General features: G+C 41.2%; 2 protein-coding genes across 4 annotated transcripts; one reads left to right on the forward strand and one right to left on the reverse strand.

The window, feature by feature from the left end:
• Positions 1–4,189: 4,189 nt before the first annotated feature.
• Positions 4,190–17,889, forward strand: LOC129588449 (chitin synthase chs-2-like). 2 transcript variants are annotated; one of them, XM_055482650.1, is made up of 14 exons: positions 4,190–5,054; positions 5,782–6,317; positions 8,084–8,367; positions 9,023–9,174; positions 9,302–10,028; positions 10,522–10,741; positions 11,543–11,865; positions 12,376–12,826; positions 13,249–13,508; positions 13,658–14,013; positions 14,458–14,865; positions 15,355–15,763; positions 16,182–16,632; positions 17,181–17,889. In XM_055482650.1, exons 2-14 carry the CDS (start codon positions 6,121–6,123, stop codon positions 17,620–17,622), a joined length of 4,680 nt encoding a protein of 1,559 aa, XP_055338625.1. In that variant the 5' UTR covers positions 4,190–5,054; positions 5,782–6,120; the 3' UTR covers positions 17,623–17,889. The 2 variants fall into 2 exon arrangements, with proteins under 2 accessions (XP_055338625.1, XP_055338626.1); XM_055482651.1 differs by having other exon boundaries at positions 4,190–5,027.
• A 152-nt stretch (positions 17,890–18,041) lies between these two features.
• Positions 18,042–21,277, reverse strand: LOC129588456 (uncharacterized). 2 transcript variants are annotated; one of them, XM_055482662.1, is made up of 5 exons: positions 21,127–21,277; positions 19,072–20,133; positions 18,457–18,519; positions 18,275–18,391; positions 18,042–18,192 (listed from the first exon to the last, which is right to left on the reverse strand). In XM_055482662.1, exons 2-5 carry the CDS (start codon positions 20,113–20,115, stop codon positions 18,064–18,066), a joined length of 1,353 nt encoding a protein of 450 aa, XP_055338637.1. In that variant the 5' UTR covers positions 20,116–20,133; positions 21,127–21,277; the 3' UTR covers positions 18,042–18,063. The 2 variants fall into 2 exon arrangements, with proteins under 2 accessions (XP_055338637.1, XP_055338638.1); XM_055482663.1 differs by lacking the exon at positions 21,127–21,277 and adding an exon at positions 20,287–20,379.
• Positions 21,278–22,756: the final 1,479 nt, after the last annotated feature.

The raw sequence follows: 22,756 nt of genomic DNA on the forward strand, positions 1-22,756 counted from the left end.
CCATTTTCGTTGTCGCACCAGCTATGGGTTATTTCCTGTCTGGCGAGTAGCGTTGGTTTTGCGAAGTATCGCACACACGCTTGTTGTTTTGCTTTTCTTGTTCTTAAATAAGTTAAATCTTGCGGATTTCTCATTGGATTTGCATTTGCTGAAAATTTGGTAGAGTTTTGAATTTTCTGTTCATGCTTCATAATTTTCGATGTAGGTTTCGTCAACGGGTATAGACTTTTGCGATCATGAATTTATCTCCTTTCGCACGCGCGTTGTTCCCGCTTGTCTTTATTGACTACGCGTTGTTTCTGGCTTCATGTGCTAAAGTTAGCGACATCCCAAAGCCTGACGCCAATGATCCGGAATGGAGTGGTTTTTCGGATGAACCAGATATGTCCAACTGGGTGGATCCTCAGCAGATGTATGCAGTGAAACCGAAGAAACCTGTAGCGCAGGCTGGCAACGAAGGAGCATCGTCGCTTGCGGAGAAATGCCAACCGCTACTGCGTGCTACCACTGCGCAGCAGCAGATCACTTTCCTGCGCCACATCTTCCGACCCTTCGTATCTACTATCCATGCAGCGGTACTTTATATTCTTCTTTAAGGCATTAAAAATGTCTTATATTTTCGGAAATTAATTTTGGGTAATGCTATGGCTTTTGCGTTGTAACGATTGTGATTATTTTCGGAAATTAGTGTTTTGCTTGTCGTTAACTTTAAGCGATGTTTTGCGCTGTAAATTTGCAATTTTTTTTTCGAAATTGATTTTTGCAGTGTTTTGTGATACAGATTAGATTTTGGAAATTGGTGGTTTGAGTAATTAATGTGTACGATTGTAATTTTTTTCGGAAATTGATATTTTGTTTTGTGCACCATGCAGCAGCCCAACGCGCAGGTGGTGGATGTGATGATGCGCATTCGCAGGGATGAGATGCTGGCGTTTGAAAGGCTGTTTGAGGCGGAGACGATGTCGGATACCACCAGAGTGCTGGACGCATGGAAGGCCATGATCCGTACCGTTATTGTCGCTAAAGAGCCCACATCGGTGGAAACGATTGAGAAGTTTATCGGGGTGGAACTGCGATTGATATTGCTGGTATGGAACACGATAACAGTGTAATGGATCTTCTATTACTTTTGCGCTTTATGTTCATAAGAGTTGATACTGGAATGCTCTTTTTGACCGAATTCAGTTTTCATTAAACCGTAATGTTTTGGCTTAAAAATTTGTAAGCAAGCGTAGAATCTTCGAATGCTGCAGCCTGTAAAATGTTTACTAAAAACTTTTTAATTTCAGTTACCGGTATTAGCTGTATTTTTAGTGAATGTCAATACTTTGTCTACAGTAGGCGTTTTGGTTTCAGGCCTTACTCATATCGGTTATTCCCGTCTTCATAATTTACGTGGAAGTGAAGTTGCGTTTATCATTGGTCATGTTTCTGATGCGGATGCTAAAGTATGGGCTGATTGTCGGCTTTCTTATCAGCGTTCCTTGGACATGGCTGAGATTGTACCAGGTTCATGAATATTTCATAATTAATAGTTTAGGCTGTGCGCATTGTGTCTTGACTTATACTTTGGGTTTCGTTGGATTCAGGAAAAAGTAGCGGAACAGCAGGCGCGCTTGATGCAGAATGATCAAATGCACTGCAAAAAGCTGAACGTGTGGCAGACGCTAGGACGGTTTGTTGCCAGTAAATTATCCATGGCACAGGAAAGTACTCCTTGTGAGAAATATTATCGCGCCATCAGTGTCCATCCGTATTTGGATGTGCCTTTCACGTCGGTAAGTTCACTAGCTGTTCCCAACTGTCGTCGAATCAGCTCCTACTCCGTGCTACTCTGTTTAATATGATTCCGGAATGGCACAACGCAAAACGCAATCCATAATATGAGTATCGAATTTACTACCCGTATGGAAAACTGTTGCTTTTACTTTTTCCACTCATGCTTTATAAGCCTTACATTAGTTGATTTATTCTGTAGGCTATCGCTATAACGTTTACCCAGTTTATAATGGAACCTTTGAAACTGATTGGAAAAGGCATCGGAGAGTTCTTTCAAGGATTGCTGGCGCCTCTTCCGTTCTACATGTGGCCAGTGATGATATTGTGTTCCCTTTTAATAATTTTCCTTGTCATTCTCGTTCGATCCAATTACAAAATTCATCTACCATACTTTTTTGCCCGGATCGAGCCAGGGAATCCACCGCCGTCGGCTCCTGCAATTGTCGATAGAGCGACGGATGAGTTCTCGCGGATGGCTCTGGAGGAAGATATTGACCGTCCCAGACGTACGAAATCAGCTTTAGCGTCGCACAGTGGACATCGAAAAATTGTATACAGGACAGCGATGCGCCCAGCGGCTCTCGGATATGGAGCGGCTACGAAACGGTCAAAGAGTGACCAGACCGTCCGGAGACGAGATAACAGTGGCGATTGGGAAACTATATCTTGATTGTGTAAGTGTTGAAAATTTTATTCCACTATTTAAGCTAACCAAGTTCGGATACAAGTAGTTTGTAAGCCATGCTCTTTCGTACTACGTACTACTACATTTGTAATGATAAGACTTATCTTGCTAGTATGGTGCAGACAAGTACAAAAAAAGCAGGAGCATGGCTAGTATCGATACTTACCAGTTAGTATAAAATTTCGTTCAGATAGCATTCCTGAAACTTTTCTGTTATTTTATTTCTGTTATTCAGTAGACTAGCAGAAAGAACTGTGAAATGCTGCGTCGAGGGATTAGCAGAGTAAAAAATTTGTAAAGGTGACATTTTCTTTTCGGTTTTCGTGCATTTTGTGAGCTTAACGAAACAAAATTAATGTACATGTATCGCCTTGTTCCTGCCCTGTAGAAACTGCATACCTGGATTTCGAGCAGGCAGTTCTCTACCACAAAGCGCATTATGTGATGGTGTACGAAAGATTTCAATTTTGATGGTTTTATTGATTATTGGGGTTTTTTGTTAATTTTTGTGCTTTGCTTCTTGCATTTTAACGTAACAACTTAAACAACGGACGATTCAAAGAAGAAAAGGTTCGGTTCTCCGAAGAAGTAGATTTAGTTAAACGAAAACCAGTGTACACAGTTATGTTAAGTTTAAGCTAAATTTAATTCGTTGTGTTCTCATAATTTGTTGTGCTTGCAAAAAGTCATAAAGAAGCAGAATTTACCGATCGGCCACGCCGGTGGTGTGTTTTCGGTCAGTACAACCATCTCATCAGAAAAACAGGAAAACACTTTCTACTATTGAAATTAGCTTTAGCAAGCTGAAAACACATTAAGTAAGCGTTGGAGAAGAGAATCAACGCAATGGAACCCATACCTCATTTATAAAAAATTTTAATTGGAGATTGTCAGGCTTTTATAATGCTATACGGTGCAAGCGGCGAAATTTTTTTCATTAATATCTGGAACCTTTAGGTGTTGGAACGGAATGAACCGCGTTTACCTGGTCGGTAGCAGTCATTAAACTGATGCCACATATGCCCGTGATCATATTTTGTCAAAGATGATTAAGGATGACATTCCTAGATTATGTAGGGATCGCTAGAAGGACGTCGTTCCCCATTTTGACAGTGCTAATTTCTAAGTCGCAGTTCTGACCATCCAGGGGTTTGGAGAGAACCGCATGATACGCATCCCGATTCAGTATTGGATGTTGAAAAGTTTTGACTTGTCACCGATTAGCTAAGAGATGACCTCGATTTTTAAACAAATTTTGTGCGCACGGAAGGAGACCACGGTAGACGGGTCGGGATGTATTGTGAAGCAGGTGGCGTTCGAGTTTTCTGGTGTAACTTGTCGAAAAACGCTTACTTGTTCGCAATCTTGGGCTCAAATGATGCAGGAAAGAAATTATAATCATAGTAAAGCTAAATAAAAATTCTAGAGTCATTCGGAAATTTTTAATAAATAAAAAAATTTTTGGTGACAACTTGGCGTGGCCGACCTGTAGTATTTTACTCTAACAAAGTCTTTGAAATCATACGTTTTAAAAGTTTATTTAAGAGACTAACAGTGTGAAAAATAATAGGAACTCTATGTACGTTGGACAGATATACTCAAAAATGTTGTAAAATGTTTTCCGTTGTGTTTTGGGATAAATTTTATACAAAAGCAACATGTCATTATGTATGCCGTTTTCGAGTGTTACATATACTGACTAAATTCCTCTATTGTCCACAGAGTCGTCCAAATATTATGCTTTATTACCCGCACGTTCGTGACGTCACGACAATGGCTCCAGCAGTTTTGTGGCCAAAATAAACCAAAGAACAAGAAGTAGCGTGGGTAGCCGCATGTGTGAATATTATGTCTTTCGCCAAGTCATCCGGTTTCCGGTCCTGACCACTTGTCACTCTCTCTTTCCTAACTGTGATTGCGCCTTTCAACATGATTTTGTATTGACTTGACAAGTAGCGGGGTGATTGTGTAAAACGCTGTTTTTTTCTTCTATTTTTCGCTCAGCGTTGCACCTGGGCATACAATGGCATCACTTGACTGACAACATTTTTTTACCACTTGTAACCGCCATCAGAGAGAAACGCTCTCTAATGGACAAACAAATCGTTTGCAACGCTTTCTCACACGTTATTTTGCCGTACCGTTGTGTGCGTGTGTGTCCTGAAACCGGACGGCGACGAGCGAGGCGGCTACTGTTAGACTAACCGACGGGGCATGTTTTAATGTTTGATTAGTTGTGTTTTAAATTAAAGCACATGTCTGTTGATTATTCGTTTGTCCTGGGTAAATAGTTTGTGTAATTTTTCGGGGTGCTTTTACCGTGAAGGCCGGCTTTGGCGCGCTAACCGTTTGGGTTTACACAAACTTTGCCGTTTGACGAGAGGAGGGCAGACTAATTTATACGCCGCACTGGTTATGCTCACATAACCACGGGATCGGAAATTATCAAACTGATGAGGCATGCGAAGAGAAATAATTGGTCGAGCGTTATGTTGTTTTGTACGATTTCGACTGCCGGAATGAACAATTAATTCGGATTGGATTTCACTGCACGCTGGATTTGGTACGGCGCCAGTTTAGTGTGTCGGAAGTTAGTATTGTAGTTGGATTGTTTTGAAATAATTGTAATGCTGTCGCAGCTGTATGGCTAAATGTTTTGTAGTTACCGGTTCACACCCAATGAAGTAAGGTGTTAGATAATTCTGTTTCTAAACTAATACCGAAATCTAGCTCCAGCCACTTTTAGGTATACGAGTCTGCCCGTTGCAACAGCCGGCAAATTTCGAATGTTTGCTGAATTGTTAGCAACTCAAGATCTGAATTAATTTTTTATATTATTATTATTTGCAAAACTATTTCTTTACATTTGGAGAAACATGATCCCTTTCAGGTTTCAGGATGCAGCTTTCAGATAACTTGGACGAAATGAAGCACTCTGTATATCTATGAGTTATAGCTGCAGTTTATTGTTAATGAATAATTTACTCGTAAGTTTTCGGATATTGGTAAGACGCTTCTTTTTCTTCCGGTGAGGAATTAATTAAAGAGAAATACTTTACTGTAAATACGGTAAATGTCATAACAGTTTTGATTTTGTTCAAAATTAATGACTGGGAAAATTTTTTGTACATTGGTGATTGGAGGTTAATCCACAGTGATTTTCTTTTCGTGTACCGTATGATTCTGTCGTAGTGTATGTAATATGTATCTACATCGCATCTAGTATTACTGGTCAGCTTAGTCCAGTAGTTGGATGATCCATTTAATGCCATTGTTATCGCAAGACGCAAACCGCTTTCCTTTTGTAACACTTACAGACCCATTGTGAGACTTCATCACTCCAGCCGGAAATGGCGTTCAAGCGGTGTTCCGAGCACTCTACGACCAGCGTATGTGACTGACACATGATGACTCCTAATTTATGCTCATTGTTTTCAATTCGCCTTCCCGAGTCATCGTCGTTGTACTGCAGCCCTGACAGCAATTGACCTTGCCGGCAACGTAATCAGTTTGATGATCGAGTTAAAATGTCCCAGTGAAACCGATCGACAACAGTAACATTTAGCGCCTATCCCTGAACGTCTGTGTTTGTACTGTGAACGCCGGACGGCGTGTGCTGGAATTAATTATACGCGTTGCGTGTATGTATCGCGGTGATGGACTGTAGTGCTAGTGTTATTTCGGACTATCATGGCCAGGACAGTACACCGGGACCGGATCAGTTGCAGGAGTATTATGAGATTTGCAGTTCTAAATCGCACATCTTTGAGCCCAATCCGTTGCGGGATTTCGCCAGTGATCCCGACGGGAACGGATGTGCTGAGTCCACACGGCGCGGTCCGGCGTCGGAAATGTAAGTTTGGCATGGCCGAAAGCTGTCTGATGTTATGCATAGTTAATCCGTTTCAAATGTTTTCTTGAGTTCTGTGTACTGAAAATCCTGCTTTCGTTTTTGAATGTGTTCTTGGAATTTCTCGGACGGTCTTCAGAAAACACATTCAAAAATGAAAGCACGGTTTTTCAACATTTTCGATGCCATGTACAGGTACATACTACCTCTGTACAGCTCAAGATTGTAACAATAGATTCGTAGAATAAAGGCTCTGATAAAAACTGTCCTATCTGGTTAGGGGCTACTAGACCGCACTAATATAAATATGCAGAACAGAAAGTGCACGTTATGATTTTTTATTTTTTTATACATTTTCACTTTAGAGTTTCGGAATTTGTAATTTCTTGTATGCTCTTCGTAATTCTAAAATCCAAGTGTAAAACTGTCTGGAAAAAATCTTGACGTACGCTTTTTTGTATTACTTTCTACTTTCTAGTTTCTGCACTTAGCTGTAGTACTTGACAGAGGGCACATTTTGCAGAGCCATTATTCTACAAATGTTGTTACGTAGATGCAGTATGTATACGTATTTGTACATGGTATACAGTACTCACTCATCTCACCTTTATTAAGTATATCACATGCAAGTACAAACTGAGTACTAAAACAATCCAAAGTTCGTAATAAAAACAAACATAGCAGATTTATAACAAAAGCGTCTTCAATGCCGTCGTACATGGTGCCATTATTGAACGGTATAATTTTTAACTGTAAGAGTACATGAGCTCTGATTTTCTTGGATAAATTTCAGATTTGCTGTTTATCGGTTAACAGTTTCAGCTTGATCTGAGCTTGCTGGAACCGAGAATATTGAAAGAAGAGATTCTATAATAATTATTGATTAGACTTTTGTTCACAGTTTCGCCAGCACTGGAATACGACGTTAGTTGTCTCGCCGCAACAGAGAAGGACTTTAGTACAATACGAGTGAGAAGCTGCGTATAAAAGTTTGCAGATCAATCCTTTTGGTTAAAATGATGTACGAGTAGAACCAGTATACGACCTTTTAGCTTTGATGATATAGTATGATATAGTATATTTGATGATATAGTCTTTGTTTTGGTACATTGTGTCACCGAGCGGTATGAAGATTAAAATCGTATAAATTTAAAATTTATTCTTAAAAGAAAACCCTCATTTTTTCGGCAAAAGCTATTAATATAATAAAAGACACACTCGCTTGATGCTGCTTAAAATGATTCGGATTTAAGCGTTAAAAACACTTTTAGACTTAACATAGCTCGAATTAAAACATTAATTTAATTTTTTGGTTGTACCTAATTTCTTACTAGTAACCCTGTCGCCAGAAAATTGGTTTCTGGCCGGTTGCACTTGGTTCAACAGTTATCTGGAGTGCGGTTGTCAAGATGCAGTGTTTACTGTTTAGCGTTGAGGATGCGCGAGAGACTACCGCTCAGCCGATAGATAAGCACCGGCAACCGGTATGATTAATGCACTGGACATGTTGATTAGCGGCTGTTTGAGGATCTTGTCCGCATTTGACCATTAGCTAAGAACCGGCAAGCACGTACCGTAAGAGTGTCGATGCTTTGTGGTAACCGGAAAACAACCGGAAAGCTAATGAGTTACGACAAAAGGAGCGCTGCATTTTCTTACCGTTGCTGGTGCCGATGGTGGTAGTTTACTCGTTACACGGCTTTTAGTCGAGATATTCAGCGAAGATGTATTTATGAAATATCATGTGAGTTTTCGGTTAATTTTTGCAGCAGCACCATGGAATATTCCAGTCCGCGGACGGACGGATGGGATGCGTTCAAACTGCAGACGGTGGAAGTGCCCACACGCTGTGATAAGATATTCTTCGATGCATTTCTCCAGATCTCCAAAGTCATTGCGTACTGTTTGACATTTCTCCTGATACTCATCGCCGGCGTGATATCCAAGTTTTGTGTCTTGCTGCTGACGACGAATTTGCAGTCGGCGGATGATAAAGCGAATTGTTATAGTAAACCGACAAATAGAACCGGGACTACTGTGCCGACTGTCACTGGTAAGTTTTTAGTTTTAATGTTATAAAAATATTTTCCGAATAAGTTATTGTCACAGAAACCATCGAGATTATTTTTCGCGTGACCCGTTCTACTTCTCTGTAATTTTCGCTGCAGTTGATGTATGGTGGGCGATGTGGAGCATGAATTAATGTTTGCAGTTTGTACCGCATAGTAAAACACCCTTTCCGTTTAAAAGAATTGCGCTAGTGTAATGTTTTGTTGCAACTGTTTATCCTGGTAAAATCTACAAATAAATTGTAAACTTCTCCCTTGTGCTTCTAAAATAAAAAAACTCTCTTTGCATTTTAATTTCCATTTTGTTGCAACTTTTCGGACGTTTCAACACGAAACGGGAAACGTATGTTTTGAGCCCGAACTCTACAATTTTCTCCGCTGATGATGTGCAATGCTTTTGTTGGCCGATGTATGTTATTTAATTTAAAGCGAAATGGGTATCTTTGTTCTCTAAAATACATTTGCGATTGTATTCTGAAAGAAATTGTATGTTTCTCCTATAAACTTAGGCCACATCGCCTTCAAACCTTTATATTTTTTTCTGATATTGATATTCTTGTTGTGTATTTCTACCGTATATTATTTGCTAATTGGTACATGTTGCTCAGTGCCAGAAATATAGCGTACCCTTCTTTGCAGGGTCTGCCGACAAGGGAGAGAGATACCTGGCTGTAGTATGGTCGATTTGTTTTTGTCTCTTACTGCCGGAAATTATCACATGGATATCGTGTTTTCGAAAAGTAATGCTCCGTCAAATCCAAGGACCACGCTCGGCTGTAACATGGATCCTGGTAATGTGCTATGCTGTACATACCCGCTTATTTTAGCTCAGAATATTTTCAGTAGACAATATGAATGTGATACAGCCACAGAACGCCAGTTGAACCACATACCGCTAACAAAAACCTCTTTTCACAGGCTTTTATAACAGAAACTTTGTACGTGTTCGGACTGCTGCTTTTTCTCTACGATGTAACCACCCACACGGACATCCTCTCCGCTCTGATGCTGACCAGCGCGTTCTGTTTCTTTCCCTCCCTCCTCGCCCTCCTCACCCGGCACGGATCCGAATCCTTTTTCTGTGTCCGCGTCATCGTCGATCTGGTCGTTCTGCTCTTCCAGATCACCTCCCTGATCTTCTGGCCCTTAATCGCGCCGGTGACCTTTCGCTGGACACTGCCCGTCGCGCTGATCCTCATCTCCATCCGTTGGTGGGAGAACTACGTCTCCCCTGACTCCGCCTTCCGGCTCATCCGCTGGTTATCCGAGCACCGCACTAACATTGGTCAAGCGCAGTGTAAAGTGTACGTCTTCCTCAGTTTGTGGAAGATTCTCTTGATACTGGCGTGGATTGCGGCCTGGCATAGTATTGCCGGTGCGGCGAGTAGTGTCAACGTTTTTGATCTGCGGAATGTCTTTACCGGCACGTCGACACTGGATTTGGGCGGGAAGGTGGTGAACGGGACGTGGGTGGAGCGCCGGCAGCGGATATGGTTTTGGAAGCCGAATGCGGTGTTCCTGTTGGTGGCGGTGGTTGGGAGTATGGCGGCGGTGTTGGGCAATGTGTGCGGGAAATATGCGTGCCGGATTCGGATACATTTGTTCAGCTTCGCCATTCCCGTCTGCTTGATTTCTCCGGTTACGGGTATGGTCAACTCAACTAAAGTGCATACAATGTATGAGTACTCGTATTATTAAATTTATTAACTCAAGTTATCAAAGAGTTTTTAAGTTAAATAAAAAAACTTTTCAATTATTGTCAGTTAAATTGTAAAATTATTATCGTATTATCGAGTTTGAATTTGACGAATGAGATGCTGGACAAAGCGTAGTAATTAGAAAATTAAAAAGAATAAAAAGCAAAATTAAATGTTTGTGGAAATAAGGAATTCGAGCAACGGTACTGCTTTCTACTCCAAACTGCATACTCAGGTAATTACGCTACAGCATATTCTGCAAGCGAACTTAATTACGTGCTACAAGTTGTAACCATACATAATGTAAATATCTTGAAAGGTAATTTGACAAATTTGTTTAGCAGTACTTGAATTACAAGAAATTAATGAGTTTTTTTACCTCATTGTTCGTGAAATTGTAAATTATGTTTGCCAACGGTAAGCAATATTCAACCATTGTAGTGTCACTGACCGCATCAGTTTGCGAAACGGTGCGCAATAATGGCTGTGTGATGAGCGGTATTCTGCCGGAAATGCTGCAGGTCAAATGTCCTGAGTACGGTTCGTTCTGGGCAATGTTGGACACCCAGTACGCATGGCTGTGGTTTTTATGGCTGCTTAGCCAGTGGTATATCACCATGCACATATGGAAACCTATGCCGGAACGACGGAAGATCAATCAGTAAGAATTATTACGTACCTGTTAATTGGCTTGGAATCAGCAAATTTATCCTACTCTACTCGTAGTTTTAGTAGACAGGTACCATTCAATACTGTATGAGCTGTGATAATCTGATATTCATCCATTTATATTAACTGGTCCGTGGCGCTACTGGTTATGGAATAATCACAGTATTTGTAGTGTTACGCTTTCTGGACGGACATCGTCAAATTGAAATGGAGAAATGCTTCACAAAATGTACACTGTATCTCTACTCGTATCAGACTTTCGTTGCGTCATTTCGCTTTTCATACGAATTTTTACCTTTCTTTGCTTTTTTGTTTCATTTTTTCAGTTTAAACCTGTTTGATAGAAATGTGCTTATAGTTCGAAAGTACGTGCTTATAGTGAATGATTGTATGTAAAATACTTGATGTACTCGTACGTAATTACGTTTCGAAAGTTCGAGTATTTCCATATACACAATAATTTTATTTGTTGATTCGCCAATGCTGTTTCAGGCAGAAGCAAGCCCTACACTGCTAAAACAAACATTTTATACCTGTTAAGATAATTTAAGTAAAATCTGGAAACTAAGGAGATGTGGGTTGCCTTTGATATTTGTTCTAGGTACTGAATTGTGGGTTCAATATTTTCATTATTATTGCGATTCTTGATTAGTTTTTAGTGTGGATTGTTTGTTCTTTCGTGAATTCAAGTATCGGATGAGTAACTCCTTATGTTTGTTACCGATTAGCTTGACCAGGGAGTTAAATGCCGAAGTGCTTGTTGGTTAAATACATCAGTCGTTTTGCTCTCCAGTTTGTTCGCCTTACCGGAATTCGGTTCCTTTCCGCTGGACATCAGCTCCAGTCTCAACCGGATGCGTGTCTGGACCGAATCGCTGCATCCCTCTCACCTGCCTACCCGGCTCGAAACTACACAGTCCCACGGACCGCGTTCTCGGGAGAAAAAGAAGCATAACGTGGCGCATCTGTGTATCTGTTCGTTCTTTGATCGGCAGACCGAAACCGATGTTGTGGAGACGATCAAGTCGATTCTCCGGGTGGATGAAGAGCAGTGTGCGCGCAGGAATGCGCTCCGCTTCCTTATCGAATCTGATCCAGATTATTTTGAATTTGAAAGTAAGATCAAAATATTTCTAAAGTTTCAAAATTTGAGGCTTCTGAGCACTGCCTTTTTTTAATGCTGATCACTTAAAAGTTAAAATCAACCAAAAAACTCGGCATGGGTGCGCTTGTGTAAACGGGTTGACCCGATACCCGTTTTGTAATTTAAACTGTAATGAGATATTTATGTAATAATAATAACGTAAGCATTTTTTCTTCATTATCGTCCGTCACCAAAAACTAAAACAGTCAAGATCAAGACTAACAGTTATGTAAAATTAAATAATTTGAAGCATGAAGTTTGGTTCCTTTTGCACATTTTTTAAGTGGTTAGAGTTTTGTGTTTAACATGTGATGTAGTGCGATGGCTTTGTGTTCTCGGACCTGGTAATCCTTGTTTCCACTTCTGTGAACGAGTCGCTAAAATTAGCAGTACTCTAAGGCGGCTAACAATTTTGTACGTTTTCTGTTTTAGTTGGTTTCTTTGGCAGATTGCCGGGATTAATATATTTTTATTATTTTTAGGTCACATGTTTTTTGAGAAAGCCTTTGTAATGGATTCCCTCCGTGGTGATCGAACCCTGGATAAGCAGTTAGCCCGGCTAATCACAACCTTCCAAGAGGCCGCCGCAAATGTGCACGAATTTCCGGTTACCCTACGTCCGCCCCGGAAGGTGACCACGCCGTACGGTGGCCAGCTGCAGTGGGTGTTGCCGGGTGGGAATCGCTGTACGATCCACTTCAAGGATACCAACCTGATCCGGGCCGGTGAGCGGTGGAGTGAGGTCATGGCGCTGTATTACGTGCTGGGGCATAAGATTATGCAAACACCCGCTGACACCAATAAAAAGGAACAGTTTGCCGATAGTTCGTACGTGCTCTTCACCTCTGGAACGGTCCGATTCAAGCCGCATGCGGTGACGAAATTATTGGATATTCTGAAGCAGGGCAACCATATTGGAGCCGCTACCTGCAGGTAAAACTTTGTTAGTTATTTATAAGTTTCGTTAATTTATTGATTATTATTAATTAATTAATTTTTTTTTAATTATTTTTTATTTCTTTATTTTTTAATTTATTGATTATTCTGTATGTGCAATTCGTGACTACGGCATAATTTGGAAAAATTGCGTATTTTAAGTTATTATATGGTTGACTCGGAAGGATATCAAGGGTACTGTAAATTCCAAATAATCATGTAAACTGTAGTAGACTGGCTGATAAACAGGTAAGCCTCGAACAATGCTATATTAATAAAGATCATGAAATTATGGCTGTAACTGCATTTAAATAAGTTTTTTGTTTTGTTTTTCATTTTTAGTTTGGATAAAAAACTGTATGCTCTTTTAAAAAAAATTTGCCATACTCGTTTTGTTACTCTTGGCGACCTCTTTATAGAATTCGGCCAGTAGGAACCGGTCCACTGGTTTGGTATCAAATGTTCGAATATGCCATGCGTTACTGGATGGACCGCTCCACCGAACATATGTTGGGATCACTTTTGCGCATTCGCACCGGCTTCACCATGTTCCGCGCGGCTGCCCTAATGGACGATAACGTTATCAAGAAATTCGCCATGATTCCCGACGATTCGAAGGAGTTTATTCAGTTCCGGCTGGGCAACGAACAGTGGTTATGCTCGCTGCTGTTAAAACAAGGTTTGCAGTTTGATTTCAATAAATCTACAAAACACTACTTTATACGGATACAAAAATGTTTTTTTAAATCGGATTGTACGGATTTTAATTCTGATTATTATTTTAAAGAATAGTACAATCCGTGTTCGTTTTAATTATTTATTTTTCAGGGTATAAAGTGGAATACTGTGCGGCAGTGGATATCGCCATCCATGTACCGGAAACGTACTCTGACTATCTGCGCGAAAGCCAACGCGGTTTCCCGTTGGATTTGGCGGCAACGGCGGATATCACCAGCAACTATTCGGCAATATTAGAGCGTAATGAGAACATCACCATTATGTACGTCGGCTACTTGATGATGGCGCTGGTGTCGACGATCTTCGCACCCGGCACAGTGATGCTGGTCATTGTAACGTCGTTGGTCAACTTATTCCAACTGAATATCTTTCTGGCGCTGCTCTGCAATGTCGGTCCCGTGCTGGTGTTGATGGTTGTCTGCGTGTTTGGATCGCCACGACTACAGGTTTGCTCTTTTTGATTCCTTTCCGTTTACACTTACCTTCCGCTTTCTTAATTACTGTACGACTGGTGAAGGAGTCGATTCTATGTTGCCTGTAACAGCCTGTTTTCCGATAACCATTGCGTTATAAATAACTTCATAAACGTCCACGAAAAAAAACTTGAGCTAAAAGTGAAAATCTGAAACTTTCCAACGCGTGGCAGAAAAATGCTTGAAATGACTTTTATACTGTGGTTTCTGTAAAAAAAATCAGCATATGGGCATAATAATGCGGTTACTGTTAGTATAACGATGAATGGAACTTGTACTTGGGAAACTACGTGCTGTTGCCATTGAATACCGGCAAGTCTTGTTGTGTGCCAATATCAAGCAGCTTTTCTCGTTGACAAAAAACTTTCGCGCTCTGATATTTTGCCGGTGTCGCTGCTCAAAAGCTGAACTTTTTAGGATTTAGTTATCAAGATTTTGAGCGCTGCCTATGGACTGATCATGTTGGCCGTGCTGATCAGCGCTGCCGTTCAGCTGCATAAATCCTGGCTATCGGCATCACCGGTGTCCATCTTCATGATTGCCTTCATCTTGTCCACACTGCTCCCGGCTATTTTTCATCCGCAGGAAATGTGGAATATTGTCTTTGCACCGGTGTATTTTATTGCGATTCCTACAACCTACTTACTGACCGTTATTCATGCCTTGTGCACGTTTCATTTGGGTAATGCGCCACGAAAATCGGCCAGTGATGAGGAAGATGATCTCGTGCAGCAGATTGAAAAGTGGGAACAGCTGGCTAAGGAAGCACAAAACGATCCCACCAAACAAGTTCCCGCCAAAATTCCTAGCGTGGATGTCATTGAGGTATCAGAAGTGTTCACTGTGCAATTAATCGTTGTTTGTTAATCGTTGTTTGCAATTAATCGTGTTCACTGTGCAATTAATCGTAATGGTGTAATGAAAGTGTTGATAGGCGTAGTGCAGTGGATGACTAGCTGGTAGCTGAAAGTTGGCTGTGCTGGACAGTGGACACGATAACGATCGGAGTAATAACTGTACATTAATACGATTTACGATCATGGCATGTTAAATAAAATTTTCCAGAAAATGGATTTGTAGCGCATGCCGAAACAGTTATCCATGTTTGTTGTTTTTTAGAAGCATATATTTTTCTGCATATAATAAATTCATTTGTTACGCGAATAATTTTTACGATGAGATAAAATTTTAGAATGTGACTGCTTCAGTAAAAAATATACCCATATCGCCAGATTCCATATGTTTAAATTTGGCAGCAACATAAAAATGTCTGCTTATCGGATTACCAAATTTGATGTGTTCAAAATTTTGCAGCAACTGAAAAAATATCTGCCCAACGGAAAGAAAACCGTGAGCTTCGCGTGTGGTCAGTTTTGTGGGATTGTCTGCTGTCCGCCGCCGGATGAAAGCCCGTTGGAAGGTCCGTTTGGCGATATTATCGGGCGGGAGCTGTTCATGCTGGGGCGGAAGTTGCAGACCATAGAGCATCGACTGCGAGCGCGCCGGCTAGGTTTGCCTGGTTTCCGACCGCGCGTTCTGCCGCCCGATGGTCTGACTGTGCCTATTAATTTGCCGTCGCAGCAAGATATGGATCAGATCTCCGAAGCATCCGCCAATTTTTCGGTGTCTACGGTGCGAACGGCGGTAAAGTCAGCGGAGGAGTTTTATGAGAAATTTGGCGGTCGTACGCTGAACAACGACAAACTAACGGAATGGCTCATGTGTAAGTGATCGGTACTATAAGTCGGATTTTCCGCTGCTATAGTGGTTGTGATTGAGATGGTTACAATGCCTTAATTAGAGTGAAGTACACGTTTCTGATTTTTTTAAAACCGATTATATGCCCTATGTAAACCAGATTTAATTTGATAAATTTTAATGGTAGTTTCGTATTGATTCGCGGATTCAAAGTGTAGTCTAATTTGCTTAAATCACGAAATATAATTGTGTTTAGTTTATTAGTATTAAGAAAAATATAACTTCTCTCGCAGTATTGTTACTACAATATAACCGATAGTTGCGATGACTTTCATTGGAATGGGGTTAACAGCCATTGCTCTACGAATTAGCTGCATCAAGAACAGCCGACTTAATCGCACCGATCGCACGCAGATCTAATCTACCGTTGTTGTCATTTACAGCTCTGACCGATCCCACTGGCCCGGTGATTCTGGAAAATGACCACTGGATGGACGATGAGAATCTGTCCAGCGCCGAACCGGATGTCCTCGATCCCATCGAACAGGGATTTTGGCGGGAACTGATTTCCACGTACTTAGTTCCGCTGGCCGGCAGTAGTGCCGGTTTGGAAGAGGCCATGGTGGAGCAGATGAAGAAGCTGCGCAATAAAGTCGGACTGGGATTTCTCATGGTTAACAGCCTGTTTATTCTGATGGTATTCCTCCTGGAGTTGCGCCGGGAGGATTTGTTCATTCTCCTTCCCAGCCCCTTTGCCAGCAGCCAGAAACGGACGGCCATTCAAATTGAGCCGACGGGCATCGCCTTTTTGCTGTTCTTCTTCGCTCTGATGTTGGTGCAGTTCATCGCTATGTTGATGCACCGATGGGGGACATTTTCGCACCTGCTTGCCAGGTAAATCTTGATGAGAAAATTGAACATTGTCAAATTTATCGTGCGGAAGAGTTATTTGAACCAAGCTAAACTTAATTTTATGACGAACATTTGCACAGCTTTATTTCCTGAGCATCACAGGAAATGTGTGCATATTGCAATCGCTGATATGTGTATTGTGTAGTGCAGCGGTTGGTGACAAGGTAGCTTTAGCCAAGACGTACACACATTCTGATGTACAGATTTACCATCATGTCCTGTTATTAGTAAGTGTACAATAATTCACCAAATTTTTTCCCCGTTTTTTGCAACTGGTTACTTGTGTCAAAAAGTTTCAGCTGCTTGTCTAACCTCCTTGCAACAAACGGTGTCGGCAACAGTTCTGAAATTTCTACCCGCTGTTGCAGTTTACAGTTTAATATTTCTACAGCTGCTACAAGTGTTTAACAGTGTGTACACGCTAGCTGAACCGATACCATAAATTTATAAAATCATCCAGTCTATATCTTCCTTTAATGTGTAAAAACCGATTAAGGTATGTTTTCAATTTTGTTGTTCGTTTATTCCAGTACATCGTTGACATGCTGCTCCGGTAAGAAACGTATCGGCTTCGAATATCTTCGCGATAACGCCGTGCAGATCGCCCGGGAACTGCAGTCCCTAAAGAACACCCGGGATTTTGAGGGCGATCACCACGTCATCTCCATGGACCCGCGTCGCAAAGGGACTGTGTCCACGCTGGACGTCGTCTTCCGCAAACGTTTCGCCGCTATCCAGAAGACCAGCGGTGCCGCGGCTGAGCCGGGAACAGCCGTTACAACCCTGCGCGGTGCACCGTCCACCACCCGCATTAATCATCGGTTCAGCAAACGCACGCTGGACTCGAAGCGAGGCAGTTTCCGGGAGACCGGCGAACGACCGCATGTTATTCAGGTCTTCCAGATCGCGCGGAATGATCCCATGCCGGAGGGGGATACGGCGTCCACCGCGCAGAGTACGACGTCGTTTTAGACTGGGATTGCTGAAAGTGTCTGTCTTTCGCATATAAACGAATGCGTCAGGTATTAACTGAAGGTGCAATCAAAATTCTGTTCTGTGTACCATAATTATTGGCTTTTTATTGGCGTGGAATTTTTGTACATTTTTTGGCGATTTACTTACGGTGCGGAAATTTTCTAAGCAGGTTATATGAGCGCATTTCGCATTAAAACAATAAATTGGTGGCACTGGTTTATTGTCATTAGGTGCGTTTTAAATGTGCAGTATACTTTTTTTATGGTTGTCGGCCATCAGAAGTATAGTTGCTGTGTATAGACGTTTTAGGAAAATTCAGCCTCAAAGTGAAATTTGGTAGTACTCGTATTATGCAGAGTACATTTATTGTGAAAATGCACAAGAATTCACTTTAAATCTGGCTGTCATGTAAACTGCTGAGTCATTACGGAGTCTACACTATACTACGGAGTCATTAAATTCAAATAAAGTGCAGTTGCAAGTGGAATTAAAGGAAATCTCTTGGACTTTATAATTCTCCGCTCGGTCGATGAGGAAACAAGTGAAGCCAGCGAAACCAAGAAGTAACTGAAACGAATCAAGCGTATATATTTATTATAAAAAATATTAGATCACAAGCAAGTTTTTATGTTGTGCGTGTTTGACATACCGTCACTCCAAACGACCGAGTGAGATTGGCCATACCGGCCACCGTCAAGGAGTGCTGCCGAAAGGTCGTGCGCTGTAGTAGAGTTATCAGCACTTCACCTTCTTCCGGGCTGTAATCCTATTTGTAAAACAGCAAGAATACCAACGCAATGAATTTACGACATATTTGGTCGAAAAGCTTACTTTTTGTCGCTTTTCCTGGCGCACCGCTATTAATTTTTGCCAAAGAGTGTTGGACCGGTTGCTCTAGAAAGAAGCAACATCTGGTACATCATGACAAACCAATGCAGATCAGTATCTTTTTTATAATCGAAACGTATTTTTAAGTATGTTTGATAATTCCAGAATTAATGTTCCAAACGACAGCCAAAATATTTTTACCATTTTGGTCTTCTCGTCAACCAGAATGTTTTACCATTTTGGTCTCTGTTAGGCCGAGATGTAACCGACATGACGTAGTGCAGTGGTTTGCATACACATAATCGTAACTATTCATTTGTGCTGATGCACTAGCATGCACTGATGCATGCAAACGCTTAGAGGACATGTCGAAGTAGAGCTGACTGCTGAGCATTAATTTAACTAACAACTTTTTTTGCATTCGAAGAATCTAAACGACTTTTCCTAAATGAAATTAAATTTTGATTGTCGTTTTTTTTACTTTCGTTCTCGAGAAACAATCCCAAATAAAATGGAGTCCAGGTTTTAAAAACAGACTTTCCATTAAAACTTTAACACGTTAAACGCGTATAAGAACTACGTTACGATATAACTACGTTTTTTTATGTGATTGCTTACGCTTTCATGCAGCATTGCCGGAAAGACAATAATAATGGCCAATCCCAGTACATACATCGACGACTTCATCACAAACTTGACATAATCAATCCAGTTGATAAAAGCCGACGCAATGAAACACTTGGCAATCTTACTAAATACTCCCAGAGAATTGTTGACCACAAAGAACAGCACCTGAACCGCGAAACAATCATCCAAATCTATCACAGACTGCGCTAAGGTCACCTCCTTTAGTGACAACTCCTTGAGCTGCTCCACAAACGGCTGCTTAAACTCCTGCCGTTCTACCCGCTCAATCAACTCCCCGATACCCTTATTCAGTTTCTGGAAACACCGGGTGAATTTGGCGCAGACATACGTGAAGACCACATAAATCGGCAGCGCCGACAATTCGCTTAGGAGGAAGAACGTCTTGAGCACCGCGGCAATAATTCCCTTGGGCACCAACCATAAAAAATAAATTCGCGGTTCATAGAGAAACGTGGGATCGATGGCTTCCCACACACCGTAAATCCCGCGAAATAAACTAAACGCACTGAGCACCGACAAGATCACCCAGGCGACCTTTAAACCGAAAGGTCGTTTCGGGCCGCTTTCCGGAAACGGCAACATATCCAGTAATTTCATCGTCATTCCTAAAGATTCCGCGCAATGTAATAGCCGGTCGCCTTTATACATGAAGATAAAGGTCGTGGCGGTGCCGAGCCACAGTCCGAACTGGCTGTCTAAATAGGTTAACATGGAGATGATGCGGGTTTGTTGGAACTTCATAGCGGCTTCGCCATTAATCAGCCAATCACCGAAATCCGTGGCGAACATCATTAGGAGTAGCGTGGGAACGAAAAACCGCACTAACTTAATTAAGCGGAGGAGATTCTTTTTCGGGAGTTGTACATAAGGGCGCCCACCGAGAAGAAACTGGATGTAGTGAAAACAAGGGCAGTGATATAAGACTTCGAAGGCGGTGGGCGTGGCCGGAATAGTGGCCGGTATGGTTATGCTGTTGGTCCATTTGCGTTCCATCGAGGGCGTTATTTCTCCCATTGTTGGGTTGTATTCAAGCTGTAATGCAAGAGTTGTATAATTGGTTACCGAATGGAATTAATAGACTTTTTCTCCGTCGCAATAATCACCGCATTAAAAATCAGTGTTCGAACGCAAAACAAAATCTTCGCAGAATTTCGTCTACATTGTGCACGAAGAGTATAGAAGTACCGAATTGGAAATGTGATGGCGGCTGATAAATGACCAATGGTCGAGCGGCGGTTCGTATAGAACACAAATCTGGTATCCCGCTGACTGCACGTATAATCGGCATTACGAAATGGCAGACGGTGAACTATATCTGTGATGACCACCTACTGTTTCGCCAGCAAAAAACGCTATGTAATCATCCGAGTGTTTTACATTATCATAAAATTGGAAATAATTTCCAGTGCGAGGACAGATTTTACAATTTTTCCGGTAGAGACCGATTGTGGCATGTAAAGTACAGTCGTACATGCTCGTACTTATGGTATCTCATAAGTGTCTTTTGCGGAACTGATGACGATAACGTAGCATCTTCCTCTGCGATGTTTTGTCGCATTGTGTACAATCAGTATACCGCGTTTCCTGTTTGTTGCGGTTAGGTTTAAGTGCTTTTTAAAGTGTCCGGTTAATAGTATTAACTGTTAGTCACGTCGCATAGTACTTATTAATTTCCAATATTGTTTGATATATTATTCTCTTACATGTACGTTGATCTCCTGTGCATAAATTTATTTACTTGCAATTTCTCAGGAATATATAAAATATTCGGCACTGTCACAATAAACATGAACTGTGCGTTCCCTTTATCTAAATCGATGCAAATTTAAGCATTACCAAATAGCCAAAGTTGGCTATTTGGTAATGTTCAGAGTACTAGTAACTTAATTTATAGTAGTAACTTACTACTATAAAAGCATATGCTAATAACAATGTAATCCAGTTCTGAACCCACAGCGATTTAACCTCCGACTCTTAATATTCCAGATGCATAATGAAATTATTTTCAAACGTTCACTTACTTACCTGACGGGGTATGTAGACAGTCGTTTATTCCAGAAATACAGACGAGTGCAGTAATAATACTAAACTGGCGAAAGACAATTTATGTATCACAGTTACGTATACAGCCGGCGTATAGTTAAGTAAAAACCTACATTGTTCTATTTCCTTATGTTATATAAAACCCGATTAAATGATATTAAAATTTTGTAGGGCTGAGAGCCGTGTACAGTACAGTAAACGATCATCAGCATGGCCCTGGAAGTTTTAATTTCGAACTTGGAACATTTTTTATACATGTATGTACTCAATAAAATTTTCTAGCATCTGTATGGCTCTGTTCTGTGAGAATTCTGCTGACATGTGCAGAGACAGGCTTCTTCGACTAATCTTATCCCGACAAATGTAGCAGATTTTTGACAGGTAGTTTTTTGTCTGGAACCCCATGGCCAACGGCTGCAACAAGGATCCTTGTCAAAACTTGCAGCATATGCAGTCCTATCCCGGCACTTGAACCAAGGAGTTACCTGCTACCTGAACCGGCACGTGCCGATCAGGTCGGTATCTAGCAAGATTTTAAACAAAGAAATGTGTGGGTTTTTGTTCTTTTCACCGGTTGCACCGTATCCGTATACAATTCCGACTGGTTTGCCAGCGGGAAAGATGTGGAGAAGCCGCCAGCACAGCATTTTGCATTGAATCCGATCGGAAGTGGCTAATATGCTTGCGTATGTACAACCCGCCTTTTAGTTAACTGCTTGTAATTATAAAAAATACAGTACTACATATACTGTCGTACTTCTCTGCATTCACATTCAACATCTGCGCTTATTAATGAAAAAACTGGAAACAAACCAAGAAAAGAACGCTTCGTACTGCGATAGTTTACGTGTCCACATTGCAGAAAAAAACACAATGTCGCTAGAGCTTAGATGTACTCGAAAGATCCGCTCTGCCAAAGGTCATGATCCAAAAGCTATGCGGAGCACAAGAAACTGGATTTGTTTTCATGCTGGCAACATGTGCAAACGGAAGCACTGTCACTGTTCGTCGTAATTTCGCGCGCCAAAACAAGGTATGTAACGAGTAGACCAATGACCTTTATAAATAACAATAAACGTATTATAATTTACGTAAGTATTACAGACGCTATGGTCTGCAGTTTATCATGTAGTTAGCATTGGTTTTCGATTACTGACCGTGACAACGAAGTTTGTGTCCAGTCCAAAGATTTTCCATGCGGTAAAGTTGACGGGGTCCTGCTGTAGCCTCTTGATTACATCTTGTATTTGCCAGCAATCATAATCAGACTGCGAGGTGCGTGATTGGAGAATAGCGAAAAGAGGTCGAATGATGGAGTGTGCCTTGAAAGAAAAAATAACAATAATTGGTGTGCTTATTCTGTTTCTCACAACTGATGGGTTTAATTGCAAAGGTCACAACACATATACACGGACAATGTAAATCTGTTGTTTTTTTTTTAACAGAGCTGCCTTTTAACTATATGCGTTATATAAAATAATTTTCTCGATATGTTTTTGAAAAAGAATAAAGAAGTGAATTGCACAAACCTGACTTTAGGAAGCAACGACCAGTAAGCATAAACACATTAAAAAACTACCGGTAGCTGTTAGCATACACGACATCAAATTGG

The sequence above is a fragment of the Paramacrobiotus metropolitanus genome, unplaced genomic scaffold (assembly GCF_019649055.1).
Source record: "Paramacrobiotus metropolitanus isolate TYO unplaced genomic scaffold, Prichtersi_v1.0 Parri_scaffold0000029, whole genome shotgun sequence".
In the NCBI taxonomy this organism is placed as follows: domain Eukaryota; kingdom Metazoa; phylum Tardigrada; class Eutardigrada; order Parachela; family Macrobiotidae; genus Paramacrobiotus; species Paramacrobiotus metropolitanus.